The sequence below is a fragment of the Notothenia rossii genome (genome assembly GCF_949606895.1).
Source record: "Notothenia rossii genome assembly, chromosome: 5".
NCBI lineage: Eukaryota > Metazoa > Chordata > Actinopteri > Perciformes > Nototheniidae > Notothenia > Notothenia rossii.
The window spans coordinates 44371421-44385251 of NC_136903.1; the positions used below are offsets into that span (position 1 = coordinate 44371421).

The 13831-nt window shown below is 41.3% G+C and overlaps 1 protein-coding gene and 1 long non-coding RNA gene across 2 annotated transcripts; one reads left to right on the top strand and one right to left on the bottom strand.

Annotated features, from left to right (window-relative positions):
* Positions 1 to 691: 691 nt before the first annotated feature.
* slc10a3 (solute carrier family 10 member 3) lies at positions 692 to 3195 on the bottom strand. The gene has a single exon (XM_079682434.1). It carries the CDS (start codon positions 2682 to 2684, stop codon positions 1269 to 1271), a length of 1416 nt encoding a protein of 471 aa, XP_079538560.1. The 5' UTR covers positions 2685 to 3195; the 3' UTR covers positions 692 to 1268.
* Positions 3196 to 4089: 894 nt separating this feature from the next.
* Positions 4090 to 6595, top strand: LOC307041973. The gene is made up of 2 exons (XR_013808959.1): positions 4090 to 4513; positions 6409 to 6595. It is a non-coding gene; the product is annotated as an uncharacterized lncRNA (long non-coding RNA).
* The last annotated feature ends 7236 nt before the right edge of the window (positions 6596 to 13831 follow it).

Sequence of the window (13831 nt, forward strand, 5' to 3'; positions counted from 1 at the left end):
TGTCCTCTGATGCAATACGTTACTGAAGTGAAGACATGCATCACTGTTATTCTGCTCACACTGGGCCTTCTATTTATTTATTTGATTTTTGCCTGGATCCCTGTATTCATCGTCTTCATGCAAACCACTGTACAAACATTCCTCACTTACCTTTACTATTATTTAGAACAAACCTTGCTCAGCATTTCAGATTTATGACATTTTGGATTTGAATCCTGTACAGCAATATAACATAATGTTGATGCAACAGAAATGTTATCCGTACTCTCAATAACTCATATAACCCTCCTCTAACCCCTAAACTGATACCACTTACTGCTAAGCCTCTGAAAAACTGCTGGCAATGTTCAGTAGGTAATGTTTTACCTCCCTGATTAGACCACAATCAAAGAATCCCAATGGCCGACGTTTTGTGGCATCAAATTGTGAGATTACATTACAAATACATTATTTATGAGGACAGGTATCACTTTAATTGAATAATGTCAGAAATGTGATAGTCCAAAAGTATCTACTTTGGAACTTAAAACATACTATCAGGCTGCTCTTAAAATGTACAAAACGCCAGACCAGCATTTCACCATCAGGTTAGTTTTCTAGTTAAACACACACTCTTTACATAAGAAAGTGTCTCTCTTCATAGAGCCATTGAACGTGCTTCCTGGTAAACAATACTCATAACAAACTGAAGCCTGCTTTAACAATGTTTTATTAACTTATTCGTAATTTCTCCTCACTTATATTCATCAAGTACATGGATTCACAGATCCAGGAGACACAATCAGTAGCAAATACTTTCATACCATCATCATCATGTTCCCGTTTGATTTCCAACTAATTCCCCGTGACCCCCCTGAAATCCTCCCCCAGGCTAAGACACATGGACCTCATGTAAACATGATGCAAATCAATCTTTGCTTTTTGATTACAAAAAGTAATCTGGTAGAAAAATATCTTTTCTTTTATAGGTATGTCTCTTCTTGTGAATATTTACATTAAGTACCTCACAGTATAATCTGATTTTAAAAAGTACATACTGTAAAATAAACACAAAAAAGGTCTCAATGGGGTAAAAGGCCTTTGGTTTTCATGAAAAATACGAAAACAATGACAAAACACAAAAAGTCCATTCACTGTCCTGTGTACCACAACAGTGAAGACTGAACCGGTGATTGTTGTGTGCCTTGTAGCCATCATGTGGGACACCAAATATCCACAGGTTTCAAAGAGTTCAAAAAAGTTCAGAACAAAGAAAACTGTGGCTACAATCAGGCGTCACTCCTGGGGACGACGGGCCCACACAATCTCCGCTGGAAAAAGTAACCCAAAACTATGAGCAGCATCTCCGAGGTGCTGCTGAGGGCCACGATGAATGGCGCCTGGGACGCGAAGTCAGCCTCTGCCCGGCGGAACGACAGCTGCATGACGGCCAGGGCCAGCAGGCTGTTCTGCACCCCGACCTCGATGCTCACCGTCTTCTTCTGCGGGGGAGCCAGGCCCGCGAGCCTGGCCAGGATGGCCCCGACCACCAGCCCCAGCAAAGGCACTGTCACCCCAACTGCCACGATCTGGGGCCGCACATTGGCCAGGATGGACGCTCCCATTTGGTAGGCCATGAAAATGCCACCGACGATGAGCACAAAGCTGAAGGGTCGTATGAGTGCCAACAGGACGCGGGTGAGGGCGGGCAGGCGCAGCTTGACCAGCATGCCCAGCGAGATGGGGATGGCGATGAAGAGGAGGGTGCCCAGGATCTTCACAAAGGGCACGTGCAGGGCGGCGTGCACGCCCAGCAACCGACCATACAGGGCTGAGGACAGAGGCATGGCTGCTGCCGCCACCACTGTGGAGACCAGGGTCATGGAGATGGCCAGGGTCACGTCTCCCCCGAGCAGCAGGCTATACAGGTAACCCCCCCCACCTCCTGGGGCAGAGCAGGTGATTACCAGGCCCAGGGACAGCGCTTTGGGTAGGTCGGCCAGCCGGGATATAGAGTAGGCATACAATGGCATCACCAGGAACTGACCAAGCAGCCCCAGGAGCAGAGGTACCGGGCTCTTCAGCAGCCCCCGCAGAACCTCCACTTCCACCTTGCACCCGAATGCACACTTGTTGACAAAGATGAGGGGCAGCAAGGCGAACAGCACCGGGTTCTCAGAGAAATGGGACAGGCCACCCGACTGGATGAGCCGGGTGGCCGGGTCATCATTCCCAGGCGCCACTTTGATGGAGTAATCCGTCCTTTCCTCGATCAGAACCGGCACCGAATCCTGGTCCAGTTCCAGCAGCTGGATCTGCAGCTGAGCCTTGCCTGGGAACCCGGAGCGGATGCTGATAATGTAGCTCTTGGCTTTTCCTTGGTGGCCGCTATCCGTCACATTCAGTATGGAGAGGACCTCCGGGTCCAGGGAACGGACCGTAACCGTCTCCTTCCAGCTCTGGCGGCCCTTAACGCTCGCGGCCCCGCTCCGGTACTGACTGCAGATTACAATCACGCCGTTGGTGTTTTCAGGAAACTCGAATTCCTGCGACGAGCCGTCCCCGATGCTGATAAACCTGCTGCTCCCGTCTGCCGTGAGGTCGGTGTCGTTACTGCTGTCGACAGTCAGGTTTCCGGTGGCACACGCCCAGTCTGCTCCGCCGGTAATAAGGAAGAGACAACAGAATGTAAATAGCGTCCTCATCTTGCTGACGGACAGGGGGCGGAGAGGCGACGCAGACACGCTTCTCCCCCGCGAGCGGCCTCCCCAGACGGTTACACCGCCGCCCTGTTACACCGGGACGGTACACTTCTCATTCTAGTCTCCGGGACAAAACAAACGCGTCGGCAGCCAGCTCCACATCTCGTCTGGTTCCCATTTTCTCGCTGCCTTTATACCGGAACCTAAACATCACCCCGCCCTGTCCTGCTCGAGCCCAGCTCCACAGCAGCAGCCCCCGGCACACAGGAAACACTCTAACACACTCCCACAGATTCTCACGGCTCCTCTTTGTCTACTCGGTGTGAAGATGTCTTTGTGGATAAAGCCCAGAACCTCTCCTCTCAGTCTGTTTGTCTCCCCGCTGTATGGACGCTGAGAACATCGTAGCTCCGATGCTCGAATTTATTTAACGCTAGCCTGAGTAAAATCAGAACTTCCGGTCACGACATGCCAAATTAAACCGCGTTATCTCATAGTAACGTTGGGGGAATATAACATAACAGAATTTGGAATGAGTAATTCGACTATTTTAGCAAAATATGACATCCACAAATGCTGCTACCTCAACATTTCTCTAAAATGTATTGGTTTTCTGAATGTCAAATAATATTAAATGTTGCAAAAGTAATAATAATAATGCCCTCAGTTTGAATTCATTTAATGAACACTGTTGTGATGTGCCCTTTTCTGAAATATTCTATAAAGTTGAAATAAAAATAAAATAAAACATTGCTGGAATATTAAACTGGATAAAGGGAGAACGTCACATCCGTTGGTAATTTAATTAATTGCACATGTATATATCCACCTAGGAGTGTCAAGTCAAAATGTTGGAGTGTGTTTTTATATTGTGCTCACATGGTTAAACATTCCTAAATCCAATGTTGTTTAATCCCTATCAAGTACCCTCAAATTATGAGATATTACAGCCTTATTAGGCCCACTGGTTTCCCTGGAGATTATGTACATTTGGAGGTTGCATAGGTGTTACAGACGGCAGTGAGGTCCGATATACTTCAAAATTGACAGGTACACAGAGCACAGCACACACCATGCCAGTACATGATTAACTCCAGGCCCCTGTAGCAGGTTAATCCAGCCTTGGATTATATACAACCTTCAATCAAATGTGAACAACAGGAAACACTTTCTTATAATTTCAGCAGTTTGTATGACAACTTTATAAAGATACATTTGCAGAAATAAACCATTTGGGCCTTCGCTAAACTCATATTGTATCAATCAGAGAAACCCTTTGGAGATCCTGGATATCCAGTTCAACTATTGTGTATTAACTGGTTTGTTATACTCAAATATCAAATGATAAGGGCCTTAAGGAGGGTCCTGCTTTATCAGTTTAACCCAATAGAGAGGCGAAGTCCCGCCCATCTACTTCCGACCCATGGGACCCCGGAAGCGGAAAATTATACATTGACGTCAATGGAGAGAGAAAAGTCATCTTTCGATCCCGTTTGAATTGTGCCACGAATGACACATATGATGTTTGTCAAATTAAAAGAACATTTTGCAAGTCAAAAAAATAAAAATGTGTCGTAAAACTGTGAAGTTACAATTTTTTTTGTGTGAAACCGCTCAGTGAACTACAGGTCTCTGGTCTCGCACAATACGCGTCACCATCACAAAGATGGCTGTCACGTTAGTAAATTTCACCTGTTTCTTTCAGAATGAGGCGAAAAAGTATAAAAAGAGGTGAAAATCACTACAAGTCTGGGCATGTTGAGAGCTGTACATACACGAAAGGGAGCGGTTCTGTAAGAGCCAGCATGCGGGACCGGCTTTACAAGGTTTCAGTGAGTAATATGAGTGCAATGTCTAAGGTTAATGTCAGCTAGCTAACAAGGTACACTAACGTGTTTTGTTTTAGCAACTAGTTTTCTCCTTAAGAACTTTGTGGTGTCTGTGTATGCTGTGGATAACATTAGTGTTCACAAGAACAAGATACACTCCCGTGTTTTGTTTTAGTTGCTCTTCAGATTGAAGCGGCCAGTTCTATATCGACTATATGTGTGATCTCCTTTTTACATCTCGTTGTGTCATTTGAGTTTATTTGCTGTGTGTAGATTCAAGGATTTTGGTTATCTTGTCCAGGGATGCAAACTTTTCACCTTTCGGCGAAATTCTCCGTTTTGAATCCAAAATAGGTCGTTTTTATGATTCCTGTAGATCTGCAATAAAAATATTTTTGGGGTATGGGAGGGGGTCTGGGACCCGGATTAATGTGCGGCCGCGAGCTTTTTTTTATATATTATAATGAAGCGCGAGCTGTGTGCTCGAGTCTTCCTGCCTGTCGGCTCTGCTCATGATGTATAATAAGCCTCTGCTGCTCGGCGATGATGGTCTAGCTTCAGCAGCTACATTACCTACGGTGCGTTCGTTAATATTAACTGTGCGTCCGGAGTCACTGTGGCACAGACTGGACCGCTGGTGAACAGCTGTTAGAACGGGCCGTTCAGGTGTTCAGAGTAGAGCTCCCTGTCGGAGCGGCAGAGCGTGATATGCACTGAAAAGTTTTTTTTCCCCGTCGCAATATTATCGTTGAGCTAGCTAACTAGCATACATTGTCACTATCTGCTAACGTTAGCTTTAGCCTTCGTTTTCTAATCGTTTTTTTCATAGGCTATAAACAGAGGTGGTATAAGTATATATCTTGAAATTGATTAAAAGTAGAAGTACTCAGTTCTTGTACTTGAGTAAAAGTAGAAGTACCAGAGTGTAGGAATACTCTGTTACAGTAAAAGTCCTGCATTCCAAATGTTCCTCAAGTAAAAGTAGAAAATTATTATTATCAAAATATAGTGAAAGTAGCGACAGTAAAAGTAGTCATTTTGCAGATTGGTCCATTTCAGAATAATATGATATGTTTTATAATGACTGATCATTAAAGTGTTATCAAAGCTGGTAAAGGTGCAGCTAGTTTGAATGACTTTGTATACTGCAGGCAGGGTAGCTTTTGGATTTACTCCAGGTGGAACTAAAGTCTGATTTAACACTTGATTATATTTCACATCATTCATCCACATCTGTAAAGTAACTAAAGGTATTACATACATGTAGTGGAGTAAAAGTACACCATTTACCTCTGAACTGTAGTGGAGTAGAAGTACAAAGTAGCAAAACATTGAAATACTTAAGTAAAGTACAAGTATCTCAAAATTGTGCCCAAGTATAGTACTTGTTGAGTTTATGAACTTGGTTACTTTACACCAGTGGCTATAAAGATAGAAAGACTAAGCCTTGCACAGAGGCATGAAAATACATTTTCAAAATGCTCAACAGTGCTGCCAAAATTATAAACTGACTGCTACACAATTAAAATAAATGCTTTTTATATATTTCTATTAGATGTGACTCTATGGCGTTTCTGTTAATATTAACACTGCTGCTTTAGTTGTTCTGACTGCTAAAATCCTGTTATTCCTAATTTTAAAGCCGATATTCTGTGGGGTCAGGGGGCTCGGATCCTTGTCACCTTTTTCATACCTGATGAGTTTGCATCCCTGTTGTCAATTTGTTTGGTTATCTAGGCACAGCTGTGTGTGACTCCCTCTGGTACACTGGTATGTGTTTTCCTAATGTAGAGAGCATTGATTAATTAATAAACTACACACTGACTCTAGATCCTGACCAAATCTTTATTTTTTGATCAAATGTTTTTCAAACAAATGTATTGTATATTATATAACAGCTGCACATCACAGACCGGAGTCTCTGCTGCTGTGGACCACGATGGAGGCGATCATCCTCCCCATCCCCAAAGACCCTGCATGGCATGGAAATCTCCTCCTCCTGGAACAATTCTACACCCAGCATATGCTCCCTGTGTTGGCCAGTAGAGAGGAGGACATTTAAATAAACATACTCTTAACACCCTCGGACTCTGCGTTGTGTTTCGTATGTGTGATGGGGTGTTATGCAGAGGGGAGGAAAACAGGACACAGCAGATTGGGATTGTGGTGGAGATGCTGAGCAGTTATTTAATTGTTGCGTGTAATTATTATTATACTGCGTGCTTCTTAGTTATTCCATCTTTTGCTGTAACATGGATCTGTATGTAACTCTATATTTACTTGTTATCTACCACACTTCCTTCTACATCATACAACATCATTATACATGATAGTGTATATAGGATATATATTTATTTGTATACATATCTGTAAATTTATTTACAATTGTAAATTTTTTATTTTTCGTATTTGGGATTTCTCTTTTGTCCACTCAAATACACTTGGCCCTTTCTCTTTTCCATGTGGAAAATGGCAGCTGCATATTCTGCTTTTCTCATCTGCTCCCTGTCTGCTCATCTACGATGAGAAAATTATATAATTAATTACTAATAATCATTTAAACCTGTTATTACCAATATTTCACAAATTCTTCATGTAAACTTAAGAGTACAGCTGTATGTTGAGTATGTCAACTTTGCTTGGTTCATCTTACTGGGGGGCAGCTACATGGATGTCAGTGCAGTCCACAATAATTTTGCAGCTGAAGGCAGAATGAATTTATTATTGACTCAGAATGAAGCACAACTTCATGTCATACAATACATTGACTTTATTTGTAATTGTGTAAAAAAATATGAATATTGATTAGCAAGCAGGACCTGCAGGAACAGAGAACGGTGATGGATGGAGCTGGGAAGAGAGAAGAATAAAGAAAACAGATCAACTTTATTATCGGATATTAAAAATTCAATTTCAAAACAAGTTGCCGCTCCTACAGTTTTCTAGTATGTAAAGATGATTTCACATGACCAATGCAAAATATCACACTCAATACATGTGTGTCTCTGGGGGGTGCATTGTGCCTTTGATGTATATAAATAATATACCATAACCAAATACTATTACGTACAGTGGAAATCAGGTTGCCAGAGCAGGTCAGTCCAGTGTGCTTGTTCCTCAGGGTCTCAGCAGTTACAGGTGAGGTAAAGAAAATAAAAGAGAAAAAGGTCAGTAACAACACTTTAAAGTAACAACACTGAATAATTATCTCTTTTAATAATTTTCTCTCAGTAATCACTCAACTACTGTCTTTCCAACAAACAGATTGACTCACTCTCACTATCATCACAATGAAACACGTCCAGAAGAATGTCATGCAAAGCTGCCTGCCTTCCTTCCTTCGACTCTCCCTGAACTGCCTGATCTTTTAATGGTCAATGTTAACCATTTGTGCAGATAGCATTAAGTAGAAAAGATCGCTGATACTAATGTGGGGTTAGCCTACCTCCCGCCCCCTTAGCACCTGGTGGAGGGGGCGATAGGCTACTCTTCAAATGTTTCACAAAATACTTACCATCATGACTACTCTTACTGTTTAACATTTTGGTTTACTTCATGTTAAGGCTAATACAAATGACAAGGCTAAGTAATGTAATATAATGCTAACTAACATGCTCGCTACTAGCTAGGTAGCTAACTTGACTATGTTCCATGCAAAACATGTATATTACCTGATATGTTTGGTCCAACGACTCCTGGTCCTTTCATCAGACGGGAAGCGATAGAACGAGCAAGTGGTATGATCTCTTTTGTGATTACAACCTCGTACAAAGCACACAGGCATCTTGTAAAAGTGAATTTATTGGAGCAATCTCTTATATTTATTGGAGGGAATAAATCAGTCTTCTTCTTCCTCTTTGCTTTGCGAGTCACAACCAGTCTTGGAGCATTATCGCCTATGACATCACTTACGCGACCCAGAATGCATTTGGAATTTGTAGTCTTTCTAGTTGCGTATTATTCATAGTCTTATATTTCAGCAGTTTTACGACAAACTGTGACTTTTTTTGCATGGAAATGATTGTTTAAGATTGACAAACATCATATGTGTCATTCGTGGCACAATTCAAACGGGATCAAAAGATAACTTTTCTCTCTCCATTGACTTCTATGTATAATTTTCCGCTTCCGGGGTCCCATGGAGGCTCCCGGAAGGGGAGGGACTTCGCCTCTCTATAGAGTGGTGCAGTGACGCGTCCTAAAACGCGGAAGTAAGCTTCTTCCGGTTCCCTTGAAAATAGCTCGAAATAAGGTCTGTGGTTGACACACATTTAAGAGACGGATCACGTTTTGTTCAGTCAGATAATCTCCACATGTCTACCCTACTTTTATAATTTTCGAATCATAAATCTAATCGATACATTTATGATCGATAGATTCACTGCACCACTCTATACAACCTGATCTATGTCTGACTATAGGACAAAGTACCACATAGCAGATCTCGGGCCCGATTTGATTTTAGCTCAAAAATTGTAACATTACACGGAGGACAAAGGGAACTGATTTATTAATGTGATCTATATATAGCCTACTGTTTACTTAATAAATAATAACGTTTTCTAAAAGTAAGTGAGCAGGGGAGAATAACAAGCAATTCATTGTTTTTCCCAGGGCCAGATGCTAAAGCATTGGCCTATGCCTGTTATTCTTACATTACATGTTACTTGTTAGACGCTTTTATCCAAAGCGGCATAAATACTCTGTAAATTACCTTTAATATGTTCAACCTTTTATAGAGGTAGTTATATTTGTGTGCCGATGTTTTCCTGTGGTAAAGTTTTAGTTTTGTACTTTTATTTTGATAGTTATAACATCCGGACTTTTATTTTGAAGGGGCTTTTGCCGGAAGTGAATTGAGAACGGAGGAGTGTAAACCATAGACTGTATATATAAAGGTGTAAACTCATGTAATGACGGACGGAGAAATTAACATCAAATAATTAGTTACGTTGGGGTTTTAGCACCTGGCTGATAGGGGCACAAGGTTTGTTATTACTTTAATTAATATGTGTATTGATATTATGTGGTGTTATTTCGTAGTTTTGAGTCCACGCTTTTGAATGAGCAAAACTGCTATATTAGCCTACATGTGTTCTGCTCTGTTAGTTAGGGGGCAGTAGTGAGCTATTAGAAATGTAACGTTTATAAATGCAAGGAATGGAGACGTTTTATCTGTGAGATGGTGGCTAATTATTGTGTTTTCTTTCTTTTCTTAGCTCTTACGTTGGTACTTGATACTTAATGTATACAAGGGTGTACAATAAAAGGATACCATCAGTTTGAGAGTATGACCATTATTCAGCTGGGGACACTACATACTCAATACTGTGGGCAATCCCCATAGGTGCAATATGGGGTGAAGTGTCTTGCCCAGGGACACAACGACATGCTGACTGGAGTAGGGTTTGAACCTGTTCCCTGATCCGAACACCAACGCACTAACCCACTGCACCACACGCCTCTTACACTTTTGCGATATTCAATTGAATAATTTCTTCTTGCGCTTAAAAAAAACTGCTTTTGGATTCAAGACTTGCAATATGGCATGATGATTTTATTTTTACTAAAAAATGTGTTTGAAAAAAAAACACATTTTAAACCTAACCCTATATATATATTTTATATTAATATTATAATTTTTTCCTCTCAATTTTCCACACTTTGATAGTTTATGTTCTCTCGTATTGTTTTTCATATTCTAAGCCTATAGGTACACAAATCACCTTTACTTCCGAGCAAAAAAACGTTTATTTTTAAGGAAAGGAGGCACTACTTCCGGATTTCAGCGCGCCATGTTGAAGGACATCTAATTTCTCTAAATGCAATTAAAAGAGTCGTGACGCACGGCCGGACTTATCTCAGCCAATGACAGCTCTGCATGCATCCGGGCTATTGTTTATTTTTTATTTATTTTAAGATGCTTATTCTTAACCTATCATTTAATTTAAAAACTCTTATTTAAATGATGTGTGTGTGTCTCTGTATTCCTGATGATACACTGAGAGAATGAGCTCATAGTGCTGCTGATCACCATAAGCTAAACAGTCTGTATATTGCATTACATTTGTATAATGTAAGCTTCGTTGATACTTTGCCTGTGGGAATACAAAAAAAATAGATATACTGAATATTATTTGATCTATTCCACCACTTAATCCCACATAATGTAGAGGTGTTTTGTAGGTGCCTTAAATAACCCCTTATTTTCTAGTGAGATGTATTTTTATGTTCATATGATAGTGATTTCAATGCCACCCCAAAATGATCACAGGTTCCATCCTTGCCACCCCAATGAAAATGTCCTGGCTCCGCCACTGTGCATCCCCTGGATATTATTTTAGTAACTGCTTTCATCGCGACGCGATGTTTACAGTGAAAACAGCTGTGAGGTCCGTGCAGAAAGCAGAGCAGTGTGTAAAATATATATCACTCAGTATGACTCTTTGAAACATCACTGTTGCCGGAAATACATCCGTGTATCCTCGATTATAGCTCCTCCAGAGAGCCTCCTCGACCCTCGATCCTCCGTCCTCGAAGTGCATTTAGAGAAATGAGATGTCCTTCAACATGGTGCGCTGAAATTCATTTCCGGGTCACTACCGGAGGACCGAGGAGTCGAGGAATCGAGGAGAGGTAATTAGTGAAATGAGAAAGGGCCCATGTATGATGAGAGGGGGGATTATATAAAAAAAACAATGCTGTTTTTTTGTTACCTGAAGTAAATAGTATAGACTGTAGTCATTGAAACTGCCTCCACCTCCCCTCTCTTTCACATTGCATTGTCTTACTAATTGTCTTTTACAAACATGGTATTTATATAGCTCCTCTCTATTTTCCTCTTAATCAAGACCTGAATGTCAGTTTCTGTTCCCTGACCTTTGACCCCGGTAAGTAGTGTCAATTTGTGTAATGTAATTTAGGCAAAAAAAACATGTTTCATTCCAGGCACAACGTCCGGTAAAATGTAACCAATAGGAAACACTTTCTTATAATCAGCAGTTTGTATGACTATTTTATTAAGAGAAATTATCAAAAATGAACCATTTAGGCCTATGCTAGACTCATATTGTATAAATGAGAGACCCTTGATGTCCTTGTGTATAAACTGGTTTGTTCCAGTTTATCATCAACTAACATGATAAGGGTTTCAAGAAAGGTCCTGCTTTATCAATTCAATACAACATGAACTATGTCCGCAAATGACCAAATATCAAGTAGCAGATCTGGTGCCATGTTTTATTCTTATTATAAATTATTATTAACATGTTTGCACTAGTATTTCTTCTTCTGAAATGAAGATCTGAGTACCTGTTCCCTCTCAGGCAGTATGTTGTGAAACTGATCCATTATGCTCATGTGGGAAATCAACAGCCACTCTCCCTGAGCAGTTTCCAGTTACAGGCCTGCTGCCAATAAGCTATTGCTTATTTGTCATACACAAACAGCAGACACAACTGGGTAACCTGACACCGCCTTCCCTGCCCTGTAGAGTGGCTTTAAAGGAGACCTCCATTCTGTCAGCAAGGCCCTGGAAGCATCCCTTTTTTTAGAAACTGGCTCCTGCTGGGAGTCACTCACATATTTAAAAGTAATTCTCAATTCATAACCTCCAGTTTCACTTCCCTTCAGGGTCAGCCAGGTCACTGGGTCGGTATTTTCCAGGGAGAGCACCACCCGGGCTTATCGTGGATATAACGTGTCAGCTCTCAGCGAGTTGGAGCCAGTCCTGGGACAGCTTGTTCTTCATCTATTGTGTTGCCGTGAGTTGTGCGCCCTCCTTCTGTCACCACGGCTAAGTCAAGGCTTCTAGAAAAAGAAAATAAGGACGTAGAGCAAGACAACCTGCTGTGGTGATCTCTCTGGCCTCCTCTTTGACATTTCACGGAGCCACAGCCAGTTGTTATGGGGCTGCCGGGTACACACTTCCTGCCTGGCATTTTGCTGCTCCCCTCCCAGGGCGTTCTAATTATTTACCCATGGTATGATCATTTACCTCATGACTTATGAAGAGGAATGCAAAAAAAGTCCCTTTGTCACATTTCCCAAAGCCCATCTTGACACTTTCCCCAGTGATGGCTTCAGTGAGAATCCACAGGAATATTTGCTGCAACTGTTTAGAATAGAGAACCCAGCTGCAGCATCAGCGTCTGCGTGTGAAATCACTGCATCGTGTGAACATTCATGTACCAACTCAGGGCAGTAAAGAAAACCGCTGAGGCAAATATAAACACACAAAAACATCAGTCCGAGGGTTGGCCAGATAAGCAAAACACACACACATACAAACTATAGTACTACCAATACATTTAAATTCCTAAGGCTTTTGGACTCTTGAATAGTACCTACACTTCGACTGTGGCTGTGAGGGAGTGTGGTCGTCTTTCAACCAGAAGGTTGTGGGTTCGATCCCAGCCCATGCAGTCAACATGTCGATGTATCCTTGGGCAAGATACTTAACCCTGAGTTGATCCCGATGGCATGGCCAACAGTGTGTGAATGATTGTGAATGTTAGGTCCTAGAGTAAGGTATACTGCTCTGTATGAATGGGGTGAATGGGTGAATGACATGTAGTATGTAAAGCGCTTTGAGGGGTCTTAAAGACTGGATAAAGCGCTATATAAGTACAGTCCATTTACTTCGTATACCGTTATGATTTACATAAATATTATTTAAAGCTTTTAGTTTTAGTGTGCAAACATTTATTTGGTTCATTTATTAAATACATTCTTAAGACATCCATGGTAAAACAATATAAATGGTTTAATTTTTAAATACATTTACTAGTTTTTAAAGCTATTTGGTCATTTCCTAGCTATTAACTGTCCTTAAGTCAGTGCTAAACTGAAAACAAAGACCAACTGTGAGGCAGTTTTTTATAACTACGGCCCATGATTGTGGAACAGCCTCCCAGAAGACTGCATCATTTATAAAGGGATATACGCTCAAAAAATGGCGTAGGCCTACGCCAGTTTCTACGCCATGTTTGCGATTTATAAAATACTAACTTGACGGGAAAACGTGCGGTCCTCCACGCAAACTCTAACCCATGCGTACGCACTAAGCACAAATACGGGAGACACGAGAAACTGCGACACCGTTGGCAGAAGGAAGAATGGAGAGAAATATGTGGAAATAATACCAAATAAAATGTTAACTCTCATTTATCATATATGAAGAATTCATTTTTCAAACATTGATCAAAGCCAATCTTAAAATGATTAAACAAATGCCTGTTTGCGATTCCTCAGTGCACACAAAAACATAACTTGGAGAAATAAATAAATACGGATATGTTATTTAAAACCACCTCGAATATG

Bases quoted from the DNA above. Each gene is read 5' to 3' on its own strand.
- slc10a3 (XM_079682434.1), bottom strand. From the start codon at position 2,684: ATGAGGACGCTATTTACATTCTGTTGTCTCTTCCTTATTACCGGCGGA.